General features: G+C 34.1%; 1 protein-coding gene and 1 pseudogene across 1 annotated transcript; one reads left to right on the top strand and one right to left on the bottom strand.

Moving 5' to 3' along the window:
• Positions 1–3,609: 3,609 nt before the first annotated feature.
• LOC110782900 (tetraspanin-8) lies at positions 3,610–5,975 on the top strand. The gene is made up of 2 exons (XM_021987154.2): positions 3,610–4,481; positions 5,397–5,975. The coding sequence occupies exons 1-2, from the start codon at positions 3,969–3,971 to the stop codon at positions 5,679–5,681; spliced, it is 798 nt and encodes a 265-aa protein (XP_021842846.1). The 5' UTR covers positions 3,610–3,968; the 3' UTR covers positions 5,682–5,975.
• Positions 5,976–7,447: 1,472 nt separating this feature from the next.
• Positions 7,448–8,565, bottom strand: LOC130465664 (tetraspanin-7-like; annotated as a pseudogene).
• Between the last annotated feature and the right edge of the window lie 9,194 nt (positions 8,566–17,759).

The following is a 17,759-nucleotide window of genomic DNA, read 5'->3' as shown; positions in this document are numbered from 1 at the left end:
CAAATTTAATTAATTTGACCTGATAAAATCCGAGAAATAATTCGGTCCGCATTGTATAGACGCACCAATTCTTAAACAAAAGGTCTTGCGCGCACTAGGTGTACAATAAATTTATTGTACACCAAGATAACTTTTACCTAATTTTTTGTAACTTTAACCTAGTTTTAATTAACTTTTATATTAATAATAAAAAAGTTGATAGATAAACTTTTTAAAGGGTTAAATGATTAATTTTATACATTATTTGTCATTTTAAAGAAATAAGTTTTACTAAAATTAAAAAATTTATCACTAAAAAATACATAACTTTTACATATATAAGCTTAACTTTTAAGCATTTTGAGTTAACTTTTACTCCGGTGTACAATATTTATTGTACACCCATTGTAAATAAGAATTTGTGATTCCTAAATGTAATTGGTCCACACTAAATTTATTGTTGATCATATCTGAAAGAAGGTCAACAACTTGTTCCTAAATTATTTTGACATGTTTATTAAGATTAATATGAAAAAAATATCAACTTGATGTCTTTGATACATGTTGTGCTTGAATAATGTCATTTTAAATCACTATTCGCTTTTAAAACATAGGGTTACAATGATTCAGAAAATGGTTACTATATTTAATGTATAGTCACTATATGAACAATAAAGGTCCATATATACCTAAAAAAAGTGATGGGAAAAATTAATTGTTTGGGTCTACAATGATATTATTGTGGACCAGATCCACGCAAGAATAATCTGCATAGACGCAACCCAAGTGCCTCGAATTAAACCGGAAATTAAGGTTCATCCAATATGAATATGACATGTACTTGTCAAAAGTTTACCAGGATTTGACACGCCCGGGCTTAATTAAACCGACACAAAATCGTTTTAAAACCGAACAAATTCAAATCGATTCCATAATAGACCTGAAATGAATTGCCCGGTCGAATTGAAACTGACTCGAACCCAAAATGAAAATTGATCAGATTTGATCCGAATTAAAAAGTGATATGAACATAAATAATGGCCCGACATTAACCATTCTCAACATGAACTAACCTGTCCATAAACGATTTGGACCCAAACTAATGACCCGATTTAACAGCCCTACACATAATTAAGATTACAATGTGCTATCAATCCGAAATCTCAATTTAATATTTTAACAGACTGTTGCCTCTCCAATTTTGATCCCCAAGCTAAGATAAAGGCGTGCAGACAACATAAATACTCCATTTGAATCGTTGAGAAGTACTCCGTACTAATTTAATTGTTTACTTGGGGGTGTTTTGGGATTTAACAGGTGGGATGAGGATTGAGATCGAATTGGTTGTTGGAAATTTATAAAAATGTGACCATGACCTTGTTTGATATATATTATATAGGAAAAATTGACAACAGTAGTCCAAACTATGGACGTTTATCTTTAAAAGGACCCAACTACAGATTATTCCTAGCAGGTCCTAACTATATATGGTGTCAACTTTGCGTGGTCCCATTCTAAAAATGACCGGCAAAAATTGGTAAAAGTGATGACGTGTACGGTAAGTACCACGTATCACATGCTATTTAAAAAAACCCACCCGTTTCAGAAAATCACCCGTTTAAATCAACTACCCACCAACCCATTTGAATTTAAAAACTAGCCTCCTCCTTCTTCTTCTTCTTCTTCTTTCTTCTTCCATCCTCTTTCATTTTTGCTCCTCTTTCTTTTTCGTTCTCCGTTATCTCACTGTTTTACCTTTTTTTTTAATCTCAGTAGTTGATAGATGCTAATAAAAATAAAATAAAAAATTAACAAGATTATTATCAAATTATAAAGAAAATAATAAGAATCTGAAAATCAAGAAATTACATCCAAAAAAAATTAAAAGTTACCAATGCTTCATTAAATTAGCCAAAACCTTTACCTCAAAAGAAAAGCCAAAACCTAAGCAACGTCTACATTGTGAGCATCAGACTCACATTTAATATTCGCTCACCCACAATATTTCTGATAATTATTGTTTATCAATTCATTAATCACATCATTATTTAGAATACAATTTATCAAATATGAACAATGAAGTTATTGGGTTGTGATTTTGAATTAACGGGATGCTCAAGCACGCATGCTTGCTTGTCTGAAGAAGATTGTCCCAAATTTATAAATCAATTAACAAAACACTTCTTGCCTTTGTAATTAAGGAGCAAAGATAAACATCAGGAGTTTCAGCTATATTTGCATCCCCCGTGCTCCTTTGCGACCACCCAAACATCCACTTCTCCCCAAAAATATGAATTGGGTTGAAAATCCCAAAAATCGAAAACACTAACCGGCAATTTTTGCTCCAATTAACACACAATTTCTCCCCAATAAACCATCGAAATCAGTTAATTAAGGTTCCATCTAAAAATTGGGGTTTATATTTTTGAGCACCATCTTTGAATTCAAGAAACTAAACAATAATCAAAATATTTCATGATTAAATTTGAATTAAGTGGTGCATTGTTGCGGGCTTCCGGATTCATAGGCTCTAGCTATTTAAGAGAGAAACAAGGGCCACGAAATGCAAAGAGGAGAGATGGAGGGCGGTGAAGGAGGAGTGAGAAAACTGAAAGGAGGGGGAGGAGGAGGAGAGATACGGGTGGAAGAAGTACTGAGTGGTGGTGACTGGTGAGGTTACTTTCCGAAGAGCAGTAAATGGAAGTGGAAAAAAGGGTTGAGGAGTAATAAGGATGAAGAATGAAACTTACTAAATACTTACCTCAAATAATTTGGAATAAAAAGGTAAAATTAAAAAGATTTAAAAAAATGTTCAATGCTTTGACATATTTAACCGGTTACCGGTTAAAAGACCCACGCAAAGTTGACACCATATATAGTTAGGACCTACTAGGAATAATTCGTAGTTGGGTCCTTTTAAAGATAAACGTTCATAGTTGAGACTGTTATTGTCAATTTTTCCTATTATATAAGTGTTGGAAATATATTGAGAATAAAAATAAATAAATCATAAAGTTAAGTTTAAAATTCTTAGATTAGGTGAAACACCAGAATAAACCTTGTACCAAACCTACGTCATGAGAAAAAGACATTAGGGTCGAATAAATCATTCAATAGATGTCCACAATCTTAATTTTATTTGTAAACACTTACTCCGTATAGTTGATGTCACAATTTATTATTAATTGGATATTTATCAAGACTATTCATCTCGTTCCCTCATGAATCATGCAATAATCTTCCACAACTTGGTTTATAATTATTATGGATGAACACTACAACAATTGATTGTTGTTGTCTTGTTGAGTCCTCATTTGTTCGTTGGCCATATACTCTTAAATTAATAAACTAATTAGTTCTTATTAACATAAAAAACAATATAAATAATAGACTAAATAGTTCTTTTTTTTTTTTTTTTTTTTTTTTGACATAGGACTAAATAGTTCTTATTAACGTAAACAAATATATCAAATTCGTGTATAGACATTGAAAGAGTCGCATAGATAAAGTATTTTCTTTAGAGATAAGAACATTATTATTAGGATGTTATATAAAAATTCGCATTTAAAAATTACATATAGAATAACGGAAACCTTCACTGGAACTATTGAAAGGTCAAAGAGGGACTAGACGCACTAGCCACCCCAGTCACGCAACTCCCAAGCACAAGCAGATGATGATACTCCAACACATAACTTTTCTCCACCAAGCTTATCAGCCTCGCTCATAATAATCATGTGATTCTCTTTATGTGTATGTCTCGACTCAATATTTAAAACCCGTATAATATTTTTCAATATATATATACTGAGTACATCCATATCATGACCGCCCAGAAATTAAACAAAATTCACTCTAGCTAGCTAGCTAGTATCCCTCCTCTCCTTCTCCACAAAAAGTTGTGATAGTTACACAATAATCTTTCAATTTCTAGAGGAAGTTAACAACAACAACAAAAAAAAAAAGAGTGGCCGGATCGAGATCGAATTATGATGAATAAACGGATAGTAAGTGGAGTGATGATCTTCACTATAAGCACATCAATGATTACGATAATATCGACGGGGATATGGTTGTTGAACCAGCCAAGCGACTTGTGCCTAGGCGACAAGAGCGCGCAATACGACGGGCGTGGAGAATTCACGTCAATAATCTACGTAGGTGCAGGATTATGCCTAATGTTTACGGTTGTGTGTTTATTTGCTATGCCCGTGCGCCCGAGTTGGAGAAAATACGGGGAGTATGGTGACCAACGGATGATCATTGCCGTCACTTGTTTTGGTGTGCAGCTTCTTCTCCTTATATTGTTTGCTAGCCTATATGCGCTTACGCAAAGCACCGTCGGTTTCGTCGCGCTTCAGAGGTGGATTTATAGTCCTGAAAGATGGATCAATATCAAAGATTGTTTGTATGAAGATAGTAATGTTTGCGCTCGTTTTCAGAATAAGTATGGTGATGATACTCAACATCAGTTTTTTGGTAGATATTTAACTCCTCTTGAGGTATGTACCTATTGCTTTTAATATTGTCAATTCATCATAGCTCATCAATATTATGAGGAAGTATTTTCGGATAATATTATTGTTTTTATGAGTTTGCAAGAACAAAAAGTTAAAGAAACATCCAAATATAGAATACGGGGAAAATAAAAAGGGACGGGTAGAGTATTTGTCGAGGATTTGGGAGACTATAAATTTAACTTGGGCTCAATTTATGAGTGGAAACGATTTGTTAGGACCTACAGTATAACATGTGACTCCTATAACGGGACTTTGGGCTGGTACTTCTCATGTTAGTCCAACAAAGTGAGACTGTTAGTTGATATCAATGAAAAATTAAAACGATACTTTCTCTGTTTCTAAATACTTGTAACAGTTTGACTGGCATACTTGTCAAGATATTAGTTTGATCGTAATTATACGCAATTATATTAAAAATATACAATAAGACTAATCCAACAACATGTTACACAATATCATTTGATTTTTATATATTAATTAGTAAAAAGTTTTTGTCAATAATGTTTGAATAATGCAAAAGTCAAACTGTTGCGAGTATACGATACTAATAGAAATGCTAGATACTCTACTAAATAAATATTATATCGATTTATACATAAACAAACACAGTGAAGCTTACAAGGTTGAGCTTCATCAGCTGCATTATTGACCTTCGTAAATCGTAATGGGACTGACTAACTTGAAATAAATGTTCGTTCAGTATGATCCTTCTTCTTATCTACTACGGAGTACTTCGTGAACAATAAATAAAATAATCGATCTATACTATTTTTCTTATAAATATTACTCTTATTTATCTATAGCAATCCATTTACAGAAAGATACCCTGTCCATCACAACATAATTTTTTTAGTCATTTTGAGATGTCGTATATTAATATTTGGTTATTTATTATAGTCGGGATGTTGCAAGCCTCCCATAGAGTGTAACTTCAAATTCTCAAGCCCAAGTGTTTGGATCAAGCCATCAAACGGTACATACTCAAACACGGACTGTTATGAATGGGAAAACGACCAAAAGAAGCTATGTTATAACTGTCAAGTATGCAAGCTTGGTTACACACTAGAATTGAAGAACGCATGGACAATTAGTGGAACTGTCGTTGTCATAGCATGGTTAGTATTTCTTTCTGGTTTTATATTGCCAAAAATGCTTGTTAAGGATCAAGATGAACTAATGTAGGAACTTTTTTTTTTGGTAAAATGGAACAACAAGATGTCGATATGTATCTATCTTTAATCATTGTGTTCTAAGTTAAGTTTATGTCTTTATGTCTTTATGATACTCCGTAATTAAAGTTATTTCGACTTATGATATACTCGTACTTTGTAAATAAAGTTATTTCAACCTATATACAGTAGTACGTATGACATTTCTATAATTTTTCTTCTACTTCGTATGTAATTATTATCTTGTATAATGAACTTTTTTAGTCGAGTATGTATTGAATCAATTGGATGATACTGTTAAACACTACGGAGTATTTTGGTATGTATTTATTTTGTGTATTCAAGCCCACATGTACAAGTTGGGCCTAGAATTTGATAGCTTGTATATAAACGCATATTGACAAGAAATACAAACCAAGGGAAATATCTTTCTTAACATGGTATCTGACGCAAAACAATAACCAAACCCTAACCCTAACCCCTGCACTTCGTCTTCTTCCTTTCAGTTTGGAAGTCACCATATACTCTCTCCGTATTTATTTAAGGGATACACTTGTCTTTTCCGGCCGTATTTATTTAAGAAATACACTTGCCATTTTTAGTAACTTATCAACCCCATCATCTAAATAAAAATACATCTAATTTACCCTATGACCCACCATCCTATTAAACAAATAATTTCATAAACCCACCCCACCTCCTACCTCCCACCTCCCACCCACCAAAATGACATGGTCCCCACTTATTTAATTATTAAAATATCTATCCAATCCCACTTGCTTTATTAATTTATTTCATTCATTTTTTTCTTAATTGCCTGACCAAGTGTATATCTTAAATAAATACGGAGGAAGTAATGCACATGAAAGTTCGTCTAGACCAATGATTTGAAGTTTAGAATTATTGACGGCAAATTCTTTGTTTTTGAAAGACGAATCAACAATAAAACATCAATTATCTTATCTTGACACGGAGGGAGAAATAACCTTTTCATCAATTGGGAATATCAGATCAGGGAAGAAGAGAGTCAAGGGAGAAATAACCTGGGAATATTATTAAAAATACTAATATGATCTTTTAGTATTTTTAATATTATTAATCTATCTTGTATTTAGGGTATTTTGTACTTCATTTAGTACTTGCTATGGGGTGTTGTTTTGTTGCAAGATATTAAAGGAATAAGTATGACTTGTTAGGAATTGGACATTTACCATGCATGTTTTTTAGTTGATATAAAATAAATAAAATGGGAGAACTAGAACTTCCTAGGAGTTCTCATGGAACATGAAAAGTGGCTTACCCACTCTCCCTTGGTAAATTGCAATTCCCGTGTCAAATGCGAATCCTTTACTGAAACCAATAAACACCAGCCTTTCATTTTGTAAGAAGTTCACAAATAAAGTAATTAGTTACTCATCAAAACAAACTTACTGTGGAAATTTCCTATGTCAACCAAACGAGCGCTAAGTGGAAATTTTCTATGTCAACCAAACGAGCGCTAAGTGGAAATTTTCTATGTCAACCAAACGAGCGCTAAGAATTTCCTGATGTAATTTGTTTTGTTTCTATCTTTAATCTTTTAGGGTTTTTTTTGTCAAACAATTAATTTACCAAGAATATGAGAATTCTACCAACGAATTGAACACGAGCAATATAAAAATTATAAAGTACGTAGGAAACAAATAGCTAATTATACTTGGACTTTTAATAAAAGTAAAATACATATTTTTGTTTCTACACGTAAACGTCAATCCTTAAGGGAATGTCAATCCGTGTAGGACTCGTACTAAAACATTATGTCGCCTTAGCACAACTGACGATGACGACGCATATAGTAATAATTATTACAGTAGTAGCTTTTAAAACTATTGCTAAACCCGCCTCAAACCAGTGAGTCTTTAAGTCTTGGAGAAAACCAGCCTTGCATGATTGGCAATTGAAACATAATATGAGTGGATCATTATCCCATCTATTACAGTCGTTGTTCGAATAGTGGGCATTCTCTGGCTTTACCCATATCATCGGGCTTGTGTAATTGAAATTACAATCTTCGGGGGGCTTGCAACATCCTGACTGTCGATCAGATATATTAAACCATTGGTTACAAATCATTACATTGTAAAATTAAGTTCAATAAGATGCTACTAGTATATATTCGGCAACTTTTGTATAATACCGCCTTATTGAAAATTAAAGACCATTTTAATTACTTAACTAAGACACTAAGGTGGTCTTTTGTGTAAGACTGGCTTATATAAAAGTTTACTATTTTTAATTTGGTAAGACAAGAAGTAATAGCATGATTACAATAATTGAACATGATAGTTTGAACACCCAAAGCCAAAAGGTAAAGAATTTTAATATATATACCCCAAAAGGCCATGGGTCCATGGATGTTTTGTGAAACTCATCAAGGATTTTTAAAATTGAATTAAGTCGTAAAAAAAACATTACATAAAAATATATAATAAATTACCTCAATAGGGTTCAAGTGTCTACTGTGGAACTCATCAAGGGTGTCCAATTCATATTCCTTTGAAAACTTGGTGCACACATGGGTCTTAACAAGAGCCTCCTCCTTTGCTGCTTACCGCCAACGCGAAGATTCCAAGAGCGAACAAGACAATCATCAAAGGCACTGAACAGCATAGGGACTTGTTTACAGCAGCTTTCCGATTTTTATCAGCCAAGTAACAACTGAAGCAAAAGAGGATGGCCAACGCGACACCAAAGACGAGGAGAATGATCCCTAGGAAACTGAATTCTGCAGAAGAAGAGCTTGTTTCGTCAAGTAGGGATATTCCTAAGCCCAATGCCACCCCTGATGAGCTAAACTCAACAATAGAAAGGAAGCCAAACAATAAGCTGATTTCACCAATATCATCATCATCTGCCATTTTTTTTGCACACTGTTAGCTCGTTTCGTTTTGTATATTTTTATAGAACGAAAATAACCTCAGCACATTCATACGAGTCTTCATTACGTACTTTACGGAGTACGCGTACTATTATTGTTTTCCAATTTCAGTGTCGACATCGATCCTTGTTGTTTTTTCTTACTATTAAAATAAAAAATTTTAACGTAGGGTTTTTTTTTTTGTTAGAAAAGGAAAAAGTAGTTTAACGTGCGGGAATAACAACCTATCAAACGTCAAGTCTTTGGGATCGGAAGGAGTATGATGTCTAGGAGAAATTAAAACTCTATATTGTTCATACGGAGTACTCCACAAATTACTCCCTCCGTCCCGGAATCCTTGACCTGTTTTCCTTATCGGGCCGTCCCTTAATACTTGACCTGTTTCTAAAAATGGAAATATTCTAACAATATTATATTATTTCTCACTCCACCCCTATTAACCCACCTACCCCCTACTCCATCCAAAAAATAATTAAAAATTCAACCCCTACTCTCCCCCAACCCCACCTCTTAACCCACTTACCTAAGATGTTCTAGGATTAAGTCGACAAACTGTGCTTAATTCTTCAATGATTTTAGGATCTTGGAATCATTTTATTCACACCTGCCGGAACAATAAAAAGAATAAAATGCTAATAACTTGTTTGAATTGCATGGTTGCTTTAATTTCAAGTTATTATTCATGATAAATGTTTAGACTTTGCATGCTTCAATGTATGTTTTAATTATTGTTTATAATTAAATATCTTGCACTGCAATAAATCCTTTTTGAAAGGTAACAGTAAATTTCCTCGATTGGTAGTGAATCCAAGAACGATTCACGGAAATGAGAGAAAGTGAGCAATTTAAAATGTATGTTTCTTATATCGACTTTTATGGTTGTTTTCGAGTATCAAAATCGAATGGCAAACCAATTGGTGCTTGTGAATTCAAAATACACTGTAGTTTTGAGATCATAAAGCATTGAGTTTAATACGCTCAGCTTTACCAATGGTTAACAACCTAATATCTCTGTCCATTTAATTCTCGAATGAGTCTAGTCCCTAGACATTCGAATAGATCGATGCTTAAAGAACTTTAGAAGCTTCTGGTAAGATCATCTAGTTGAAACAAAATATTCAACATAAATGGTAAAGAACCTTGTTGGTGACATTGGACATGTCTAACAAAGTATAAAAGTCAACACTAAAGAATTCAATTCTTAAGACTATAAGAAAGGGTACAAGAAATAGGAAAACGAGGAACAATGAAAGGAATTTACGATTCCGTTTCTACCTATAAGTTTATGTTTAAGAGAAGTGACCTAGCAATCAAACTTCCTTGGTATCATATACCGCTTGAGGTTCTTACTTTGGTAATAACTCAAACAATGGAAGCTAGGATACACTAATGACCTACAAGTGGGAAATGAAGCATGGCAATGCTACATTAATTGTAGGGTCATCTAAGTTTGTTTTAAGTCCTTTCAAAGGCTGGAACTTAATGGCTATTTTGTTCCATAATCAGCATACCTAAATTTCTGTTTTTCAAACACAGAAAAACTCACATTCAAGAAAAACAAAAACAATGTTTGTTTGTTTATTTGAATGAAATGGTCAATTACAGATTGAGTCAATATGCTTGATTAAAACAAACAACTCTTTAAAGAACTTTACTAGGTTCAAATCAACTTCTTGATTTGAGTTCCACTAATCTTTGGCATTGTTGCTTAGACCATATCAACAAGTTAACATTCAAAAGCTCTATTTTGATGGACTTTTGAAAGTTGGTTGATTTCTAGATCAACTTAAGACAAGCTAGTCTTACTTGTTGAAAGTAACAAAGAATATGAACTATTGTTAGAACGCCTAGACGATAGAGTTCAAAGCTAAAGAAAGGTTTTATGACTTTATTATTTCACATGGATTTGAGTGAATATAGGTTTATTTACTCAAATGTGATATAAGTTGAATCTGTTTGGCTAGTTCAAAGATTCAGAAGTATAAAATTCACTTGGTAAGAAATCATAAAGATCTAGGTTAGATCATGTTAATGATTACTTGAGACCAAATATGATCATCAATGATTGTGTGTTGTAATTTCACAATCTAGCTCCATAAGATATGGCATATCTTAGTTGGAATAATCGAAGTCAATTAGTACTTGATTCGATTAATGATGAATCATAAAGACTTTTCCTATAATTTCTAAAACAAAATGCTCAACTACCACCAAACTAAACCAAATTCGTCAAAGCTATTGAAAAGTAATTTCAGAATAACTTTTCATAAAATATATCTAGAGAGTTGCAAAACTCAGTGGGAGCTTAGTGTTTGTCATTCGACAAACTAAGGCCCAAGTATAGATATATGTTTCATTGTGATTTATTCAAATGAGACACAAGGGTATTGTTTCTACCACGAATTTTTGAGAACATAATGTTTGTTTGCTCGAAATAATGTCCTTTTGGAGATTCGTTTCCAAAATGACAAGTGGGAGAAAATAGACCTCGAAAGTCTTCGAGACGAACAACAAACATAAACGGACATTCCGGAGGCTTTTCGAAGTGCTTCAGAAAATCCGAACTTATTCTTTAAGGACTTTAGAAGTGGCTTTAAAGAATAGACATCTCTTAGAAGACTTTACAAGTGCTTCAAGGAGAACAGAATATTCAAAGGACTTTCAAGTGGCTATTGATATTCTATTGTTTGATGTTCTATACCCAAGTAGGCATAGAATTCAAGTCACTGAAACTATGAGATTCTTCTATTAGATAGTAAGGAAACATAGAGTTCTGGTCAATGAAACTATGAGATTCTTCTATTCGATAGTGAAGAAACCTACAACTTGCAGTCAAACTATTATCATGTAGATTAATGAGTTTATGACTTGTAAGAAAGCTATGACGAAACCTAGATTCCCTAAAATGGTTAGAGGCCATATATAGACTCAAATGTTTTAAATGGTTAGAGGCCATAAAACATACTCAATGTTTTGATGACAAAATTGAAATTTTGTTGATTTGCAAGAATAGTTTCACACCTATTGGTTGCAAGTTTGTTTTAAGGATAAAAACCATCAAACATGGAATTGTGTTCACACACAAAGCTAGATTAGTTGCTAAAGGTTACAAGCAAATTCATGGCATGGATTGTGTTGAAACCTCATGCAAAATCGTAATGCTTAAGTCTATAATTCAAGCAATGATTGCATATTGGTACATATGGCAATTGGATGACAAAACGTATTCCTCAATCAAATGTTGGAATAAACTATGTACATGGTATGTCATAGGATTTGTGGATCCAAATAAATGCTTGAAAAGGAAAGCTAGCTTATGAAATCTAAGTCCAGATTTAAGCAAGCAATTGGGAATTAGAACTGTATTTTAGTGAAGCTAATAAGTATTTTAGTTTCATAAAATATACATGATTCTTATAGATATATAAGAAGTTTAGTGGGAGTACTTAAAACTTAATTGGTCCTATGTGTATTACACACATATCTCTCTATTGTGAAATAACATTCAAATGCTAATGACTTAGATTTGAAATTATTCATCAATGATGGACCATGGCGAAACTTAGTACATACTGGGTATTAAGATCTATTTACAAAAATCTTATGATATTGTTTTGGATTAAGTAATGGCATTTACTAAATCAAACACGAAAGTCTCCATTGGAGATATTCGACCCATGTGAATAAATCTAAGTAAAGGATGTTTGAACTATGTATAAGCATTTACTAAGTTAAACATCAAAGAGTCTAAATGAGATTCTTAACCTATATTATATGTCAAAGAATTTAGCTGGATTCAGTATCTGCTGAAATTGAATAAGCTAAAGTTACATGAATAGAATTCAATTGGGAATTATTCTGCAAAAGAATTTATCATGTATGATATAATATGAGGATCGCCAAAAACGTATCGTATGACTTTAGCCATGACGAACATATACCAATCTCTATTGATCTAAGTGAAGATCAACTAGATTGAGATCAAGAATACTTATGGTACTTGAAAAGGTACATAGGAATAGTTCTTGATTCAAGGAAATAAAGATATGCTAAATATTGATGCTACACGCATAAACACTGGCAAAGGATCAAGCAAGACCCTTTGGAGTTAACCATTGACAAGGACGAGCTAAAGAGCATCGTGTTTTGAAATGGCAACATGGATTGGAGACCATGAGTTGTTGCGTGGGAAATTAAAATATTAATTTCTATGTTCTAAGATACAGCTGAAAGTTTTCCACCTGTCTGTGAACTGCTTGGATAAGTAAATCCAAACAAAGCATCACTAGCAACAGTTGAAGTAAAAGTAATTATTGCCTAAGAAGCAATAAAACAGGGTTGTTTAAAGTTCTTCACTGAACTTGGGTAGATCACCTGTCTGCTGGCTTGATGGTTCTTCATTGAAAAATGCGTAGAACCACTCTTGAAGCAAGAAAAACGTCTGCTAACTTGATGGTTCTTCATTGCAAAATGAGTAAAACCACCATCGAAGTAAGAAAGACTAGATCACATAATAAACAAACTCGAAAAGATCTTATCATCATATCTCGAAGAACATTCGATGAAAAGGATATTAAGATTGGCAAAGCGTGATAACTAAACCTATGCAACAAGTGAGAAGCAACACTCACGTTGTAGCACTGGAAATCAAGCATAGCTTTGAATTCCATGAATTGTTTTAGAAGATGGGTTTGAGGCCCATGGTTATAAAACATTGGGGTTGAACATTTATCATATATGAAATGTATTTTCATATTCCATTTAATCTTGGTTTAGTATTAAATGATGAGTCCCTTCAAATTTGACGATATATTCAAGATAGACTGTCAGGACCAGTCCTGTGACTAAGAAATGACTATCAAGTGAACTTGAATGTCAAAGGTTGAAAATGGTCCCTAATCGGAGTTTTCTATAAAATTGGACGCATAGAAAACGTTAGACGACTAGAATGCAAGATGACTAGTAGTTCTGTTTCTTGAACTATGTGGACATGGCAATGTCATAATCATTTGCATAGATACTTACTTTGGGAAGATTAGTATCGGACGAGACCTATGAAACTTTACTGTAAGAGATGAAAGTCTGTCATAAGTAAATTTCATTAAATTATTAGACACTAAATCCTCAATACCTGAGTGATTTGAGATTACTTGTTTGAGAACTGGTTGCTTTGACGTTGACCAACCGTCGCACCGTAAAAGGAGGCTATAAAGGCAACGCTCAGGTAATCACCTATCAAACGAAGTCTAATCTCAAGATCGCAAGATTGGGATTGTCCTCCCATAAATCGGGATGAGATGCTTAAAAGTTGTACAAGGCCACTCGGAGAGCTAGAAACTGTGAAATGCATGGCCGTGCTCGGATGAATCATAGGCTATGATTATCTGTTTATTTGATCAGTTGAACTCTGAAACCGAGGAACACCTCTGGACATAATAAGGATGACAACTCTTACCTTATGTTCAAGAGCAAGCATCGAGCGACAAAGGAATTAGGAAATGCACACTTGTCCCTAAGGACAAGTGGGAGACTGAAGGAAATAATGCCCTTGGTCCAAGTATGCATTCTATGTTAAGTCTAATAAATGCGGTTCAGTATTAATTAACAAGTTAATAATTCAGTGAGATCAAGTGAGCTGAATGCCTAGCTAGAGGCCGCTTCAGTTCAAGTGGAATTAATGATATTAATCCACAGCTTACTCTTGACTGAACCCGTAGGGTCACACAAATAGTACGTAAACGGATCAAGTATTTAATGGCATTAAATACTCCATCTATGAATATTCGGAACCGACGGATCTTGGTTTCAGTGGGAGCTAAGATCGTCACAGGCAAGAAATGAATACTCCGGAAACGATGATATTGCCGGAAACGGAAATATGGATCGTATCGGAAATATGAATATTATCCAAGTCGTAGATGTTGCCGGAAACAGAAACATGGTACGTATCGGAAAATATTATTGGAAATGGAAATATTACCAGAATCGGAAATATTGCCGGAAACGGAAATATTGTCAGAATCGGAAATATTACCGGAATCGGAAAATAATTCCGGAAACGGAAATATTAAATATTTGTTCGAAACGGAAATTAATTCCGGAATCGGAAATATTAAATATTGTTCGTATCGGAAATAAATTCCGGAACTGGAAATTTAATCGGAAGCGTATCGTACGAATTAGCATCGGACGAGGCCTGCCGGACGAAGGCCCAGCACGAAGCCGGGCCATCGCCCAGCAAGCACGCGCGCCACAAGCCCAGCCAAGGCAGCGCCCAGGCCTACCGCAAGGCAGGCCCAGCGCGCGCCAAGGCCACGGATGCGTGGGCCGCGCTGCGTGGGCTGCTGCTCGCACGCGCATGGGCAGCCCTTGTGGCTGCCGTGTGTGTGTGAGTTTGTGCTCATGCGTGATTCCTAAATCTACAGAGTTAGTGTATGATTAAATTCCTATTCCTAATTGGATAAATTAATTAAATAGAATTCATGTAGGATTCTAATTTCAATTAATTCGTATCCTACTAGGATTACGATTCCTTTTCCATAACTCTATAAATAAAGGCCTAGGGGTCATTATTTATACACAAGTTTCAAAGTATTCAAAAGTGAGTTTTTTGAGAGAAAATTAAAACACACATCTTGCTCATAAAGTGCCGAAATTTTCTAGTACCTTAAGGGCGATTCTAGTTGGTCAATCTTAAGGCGGATCCGGACGTGCTGTGGACTATCTACGGAGGGACGACACTTGGAGTCCTAAAAGACTTGTTCTTGTTCGGTTCGGGCGCAGCTAGGGAGGGCACGCAACAAAGAGTATGCATCTAAATTATGCTATATGATTATGTGTAAATAATATGTTGTCCTGGGTTAATGGTTGTTTCCGCATGATCTATGTAGTGTCATATGTATCATAACCTAACAAAATGACCCAATGAATATAATTGGTTAAAATAATAATTGGACACAAAATTTGATAGAATGCTAAGTTATTTATGTGATAATATAAAAGGAAATGTAAAGAACATTTTGAAATACCCAAAAAGAAAAACGTAAAAAACAAAAAGAGACGGAGGAGTACTACTTTGCACTCTAGTATCATTTCATTATTCAATGATATTTCCTCCGGTTTTTTTTAATTGCATCATTTAGAGTAACACTTGTCAACGTACCATTTATCCATTAAATATCTTTAATTTTTCATTTGTGAAATTATAAAAAGTTGACATTAAAAAATGTATTATAACTAATGCAATGATTTTTTTGGGGGGGTAAAATAGAAATATTATTAATAACCAAAGCATTAAGAACAAACTTCATACAAACTGCTAAATACAGGTTGCAACAGCAACCGCCGAAACACAAAGCCAAACAAACTAGAAAGGAAACAAAATCATGGCACTAAGCCCGCAAGCTTTGGACGCTGAAAGCATCTAAGCATAAACCAGTAACTAGACGAAATTTGATTATACATCCGGGTGCACAATGCTCATTGTGTACTCTGTTGAACATTTATTGAAATTCTAATGAGCATGTAGAATGATTTAAATGTATATGTACTAGTGAAATATTTAAATTATATGTTCTATCGATTTGAACTATATGTTCATTGGATATATGTTCTTTGGGTATGAACAATATGTTCTTTGTATTTGAACTATATGTTCATTTAAAAACAGGGTGCATAAACCATATTTTGGTAACCGAATGTCCTTCATGATCAAATGAGGATGATGAACTATAGGATATATGATATTTATATTTATCTTTTTTATTTTACAAAAGTTTGTTAGTGAGTTTGTTGCAAGTTAGTTAGGGTTAGTTGCTTGCTTGTATATAAAGCAATGTTGGCTTCTCTTCAAAGCCAAGAAACTAAATCAGTAAATTCAAGTTTTCTTCAACTATTTTCTCTCTAGCATTCTGAAACTCACTTAGATTCTTCATGGTATCAGAGCTGAATCTCATTTTCGAGATTTAGGTTTTCGATTTAGTGAATCAATACTGCACGAATTGCTTGGATTGCTGCGAAACTTCTTGCAATTGCGAAGTTTCTTGCACAATTTTGCGATTTCAAATCTGCGATTGTGATTGTATTTGATTGATTGTTGATATAATGGCGACTGATAGCTTTGAAACTCATCAAGATTCTTACCAAAACAATGTTGAAAATGGAGGTAATCTTGATCCTTATTTCATAGCTAATTCAGACAGTCCAACTTCTTCTTTAGTTTCTGCTGTTTTCAATGGTTCGAATTTCTTGCGATGGAAAAGGAATGTTATGAGAGCATTGATAGCTAAAAACAAAGAAGGTTTTGTGAATGGAGGAATTATCAAACCTGCTGTGAATCACAAAGATTATTGTAAGTGGAAACGTGCTGATTTCATGGTAGTGAGTTGGATTTTAAGCTCTATGAACAATGAGTTAGCAGATGATTTTGGATACATTGATAATGCTGGAGAATTATGGAAGGAATTAAATGAGAGGTTTGGACAGTCCAATGGACCTTTGATCTATCAACGGAAGAAGGAAATTGATAGTTTAAAACAAGATAATATGACTATTGTTACCTATTATGGTAAGTTGAAGAAGATGTGGGAAGAAATGCAGAGTTTGAGGGCATTTCCTACTTGTATTTGTGGTGCTTTGAACAGCTGTAGTTGCCAAATCTTGAAGAAAATAGCTGAGTTTGAAGAAGAAGATAGAATGATGAAGTTTTTGTTAGGGTTAAATGGAGGATTTGAAGGAACTGTGACAAATGTGCTATCCATGGATCCTTTACCAAGTATAAACAGAGTTTTTTCTATCACTCAACAAATAGAGAAGCAGAAAGAAGTCAGTGGTGCAGCTGTTGAGGCTAGTGCTATGAGTAGCAGTGCTATGGCTGCTCAATCATACAAAGGTGATCAATCTCAGAGGTTTGCTGGTGTAAAGAAAGACTGGAAAGAGATAAAGAAAGAAAAAATGCACAAGATATGCACACATTGCAAAGGTAAGGGGCATACTGTGGATCAATGTTTCAAGCTCATAGGCTATCCTGATTGGTACAACACAATTAAGGCCTCAAAAGGGTCACAGTATCAAGCAAATGGAAGCAGACTTGTTGCTAATGTAAACTCAGCTGCTGATGTTGGAGATAATCCTCTTGATGATCAGTTGAATGGTTCTGCTGGTTCTGTGAACAAT

The sequence above is a fragment of the Spinacia oleracea genome, chromosome 1 (assembly GCF_020520425.1).
Source record: "Spinacia oleracea cultivar Varoflay chromosome 1, BTI_SOV_V1, whole genome shotgun sequence".
NCBI classification, from domain to species: domain Eukaryota; kingdom Viridiplantae; phylum Streptophyta; class Magnoliopsida; order Caryophyllales; family Amaranthaceae; genus Spinacia; species Spinacia oleracea.
Note: the sequence above shows the minus strand (reverse complement) of the source record. Positions and strands in the feature narration are given on the sequence as shown.

What these genes read in the sequence shown, in the direction of transcription:
- LOC110782900 (XM_021987154.2), top strand. Translation starts at nt 3,969, where the DNA reads ATGATGAATAAACGGATAGTAAGTGGAGTGATGATCTTCACTATAAGC. An exon ending in GATATTTAACTCCTCTTGAG is followed by an intron (nt 4,482 to 5,396) that starts GTATGTACCTAT and finishes TATTTATTATAG; the next exon opens with TCGGGATGTTGCAAGCCTCC.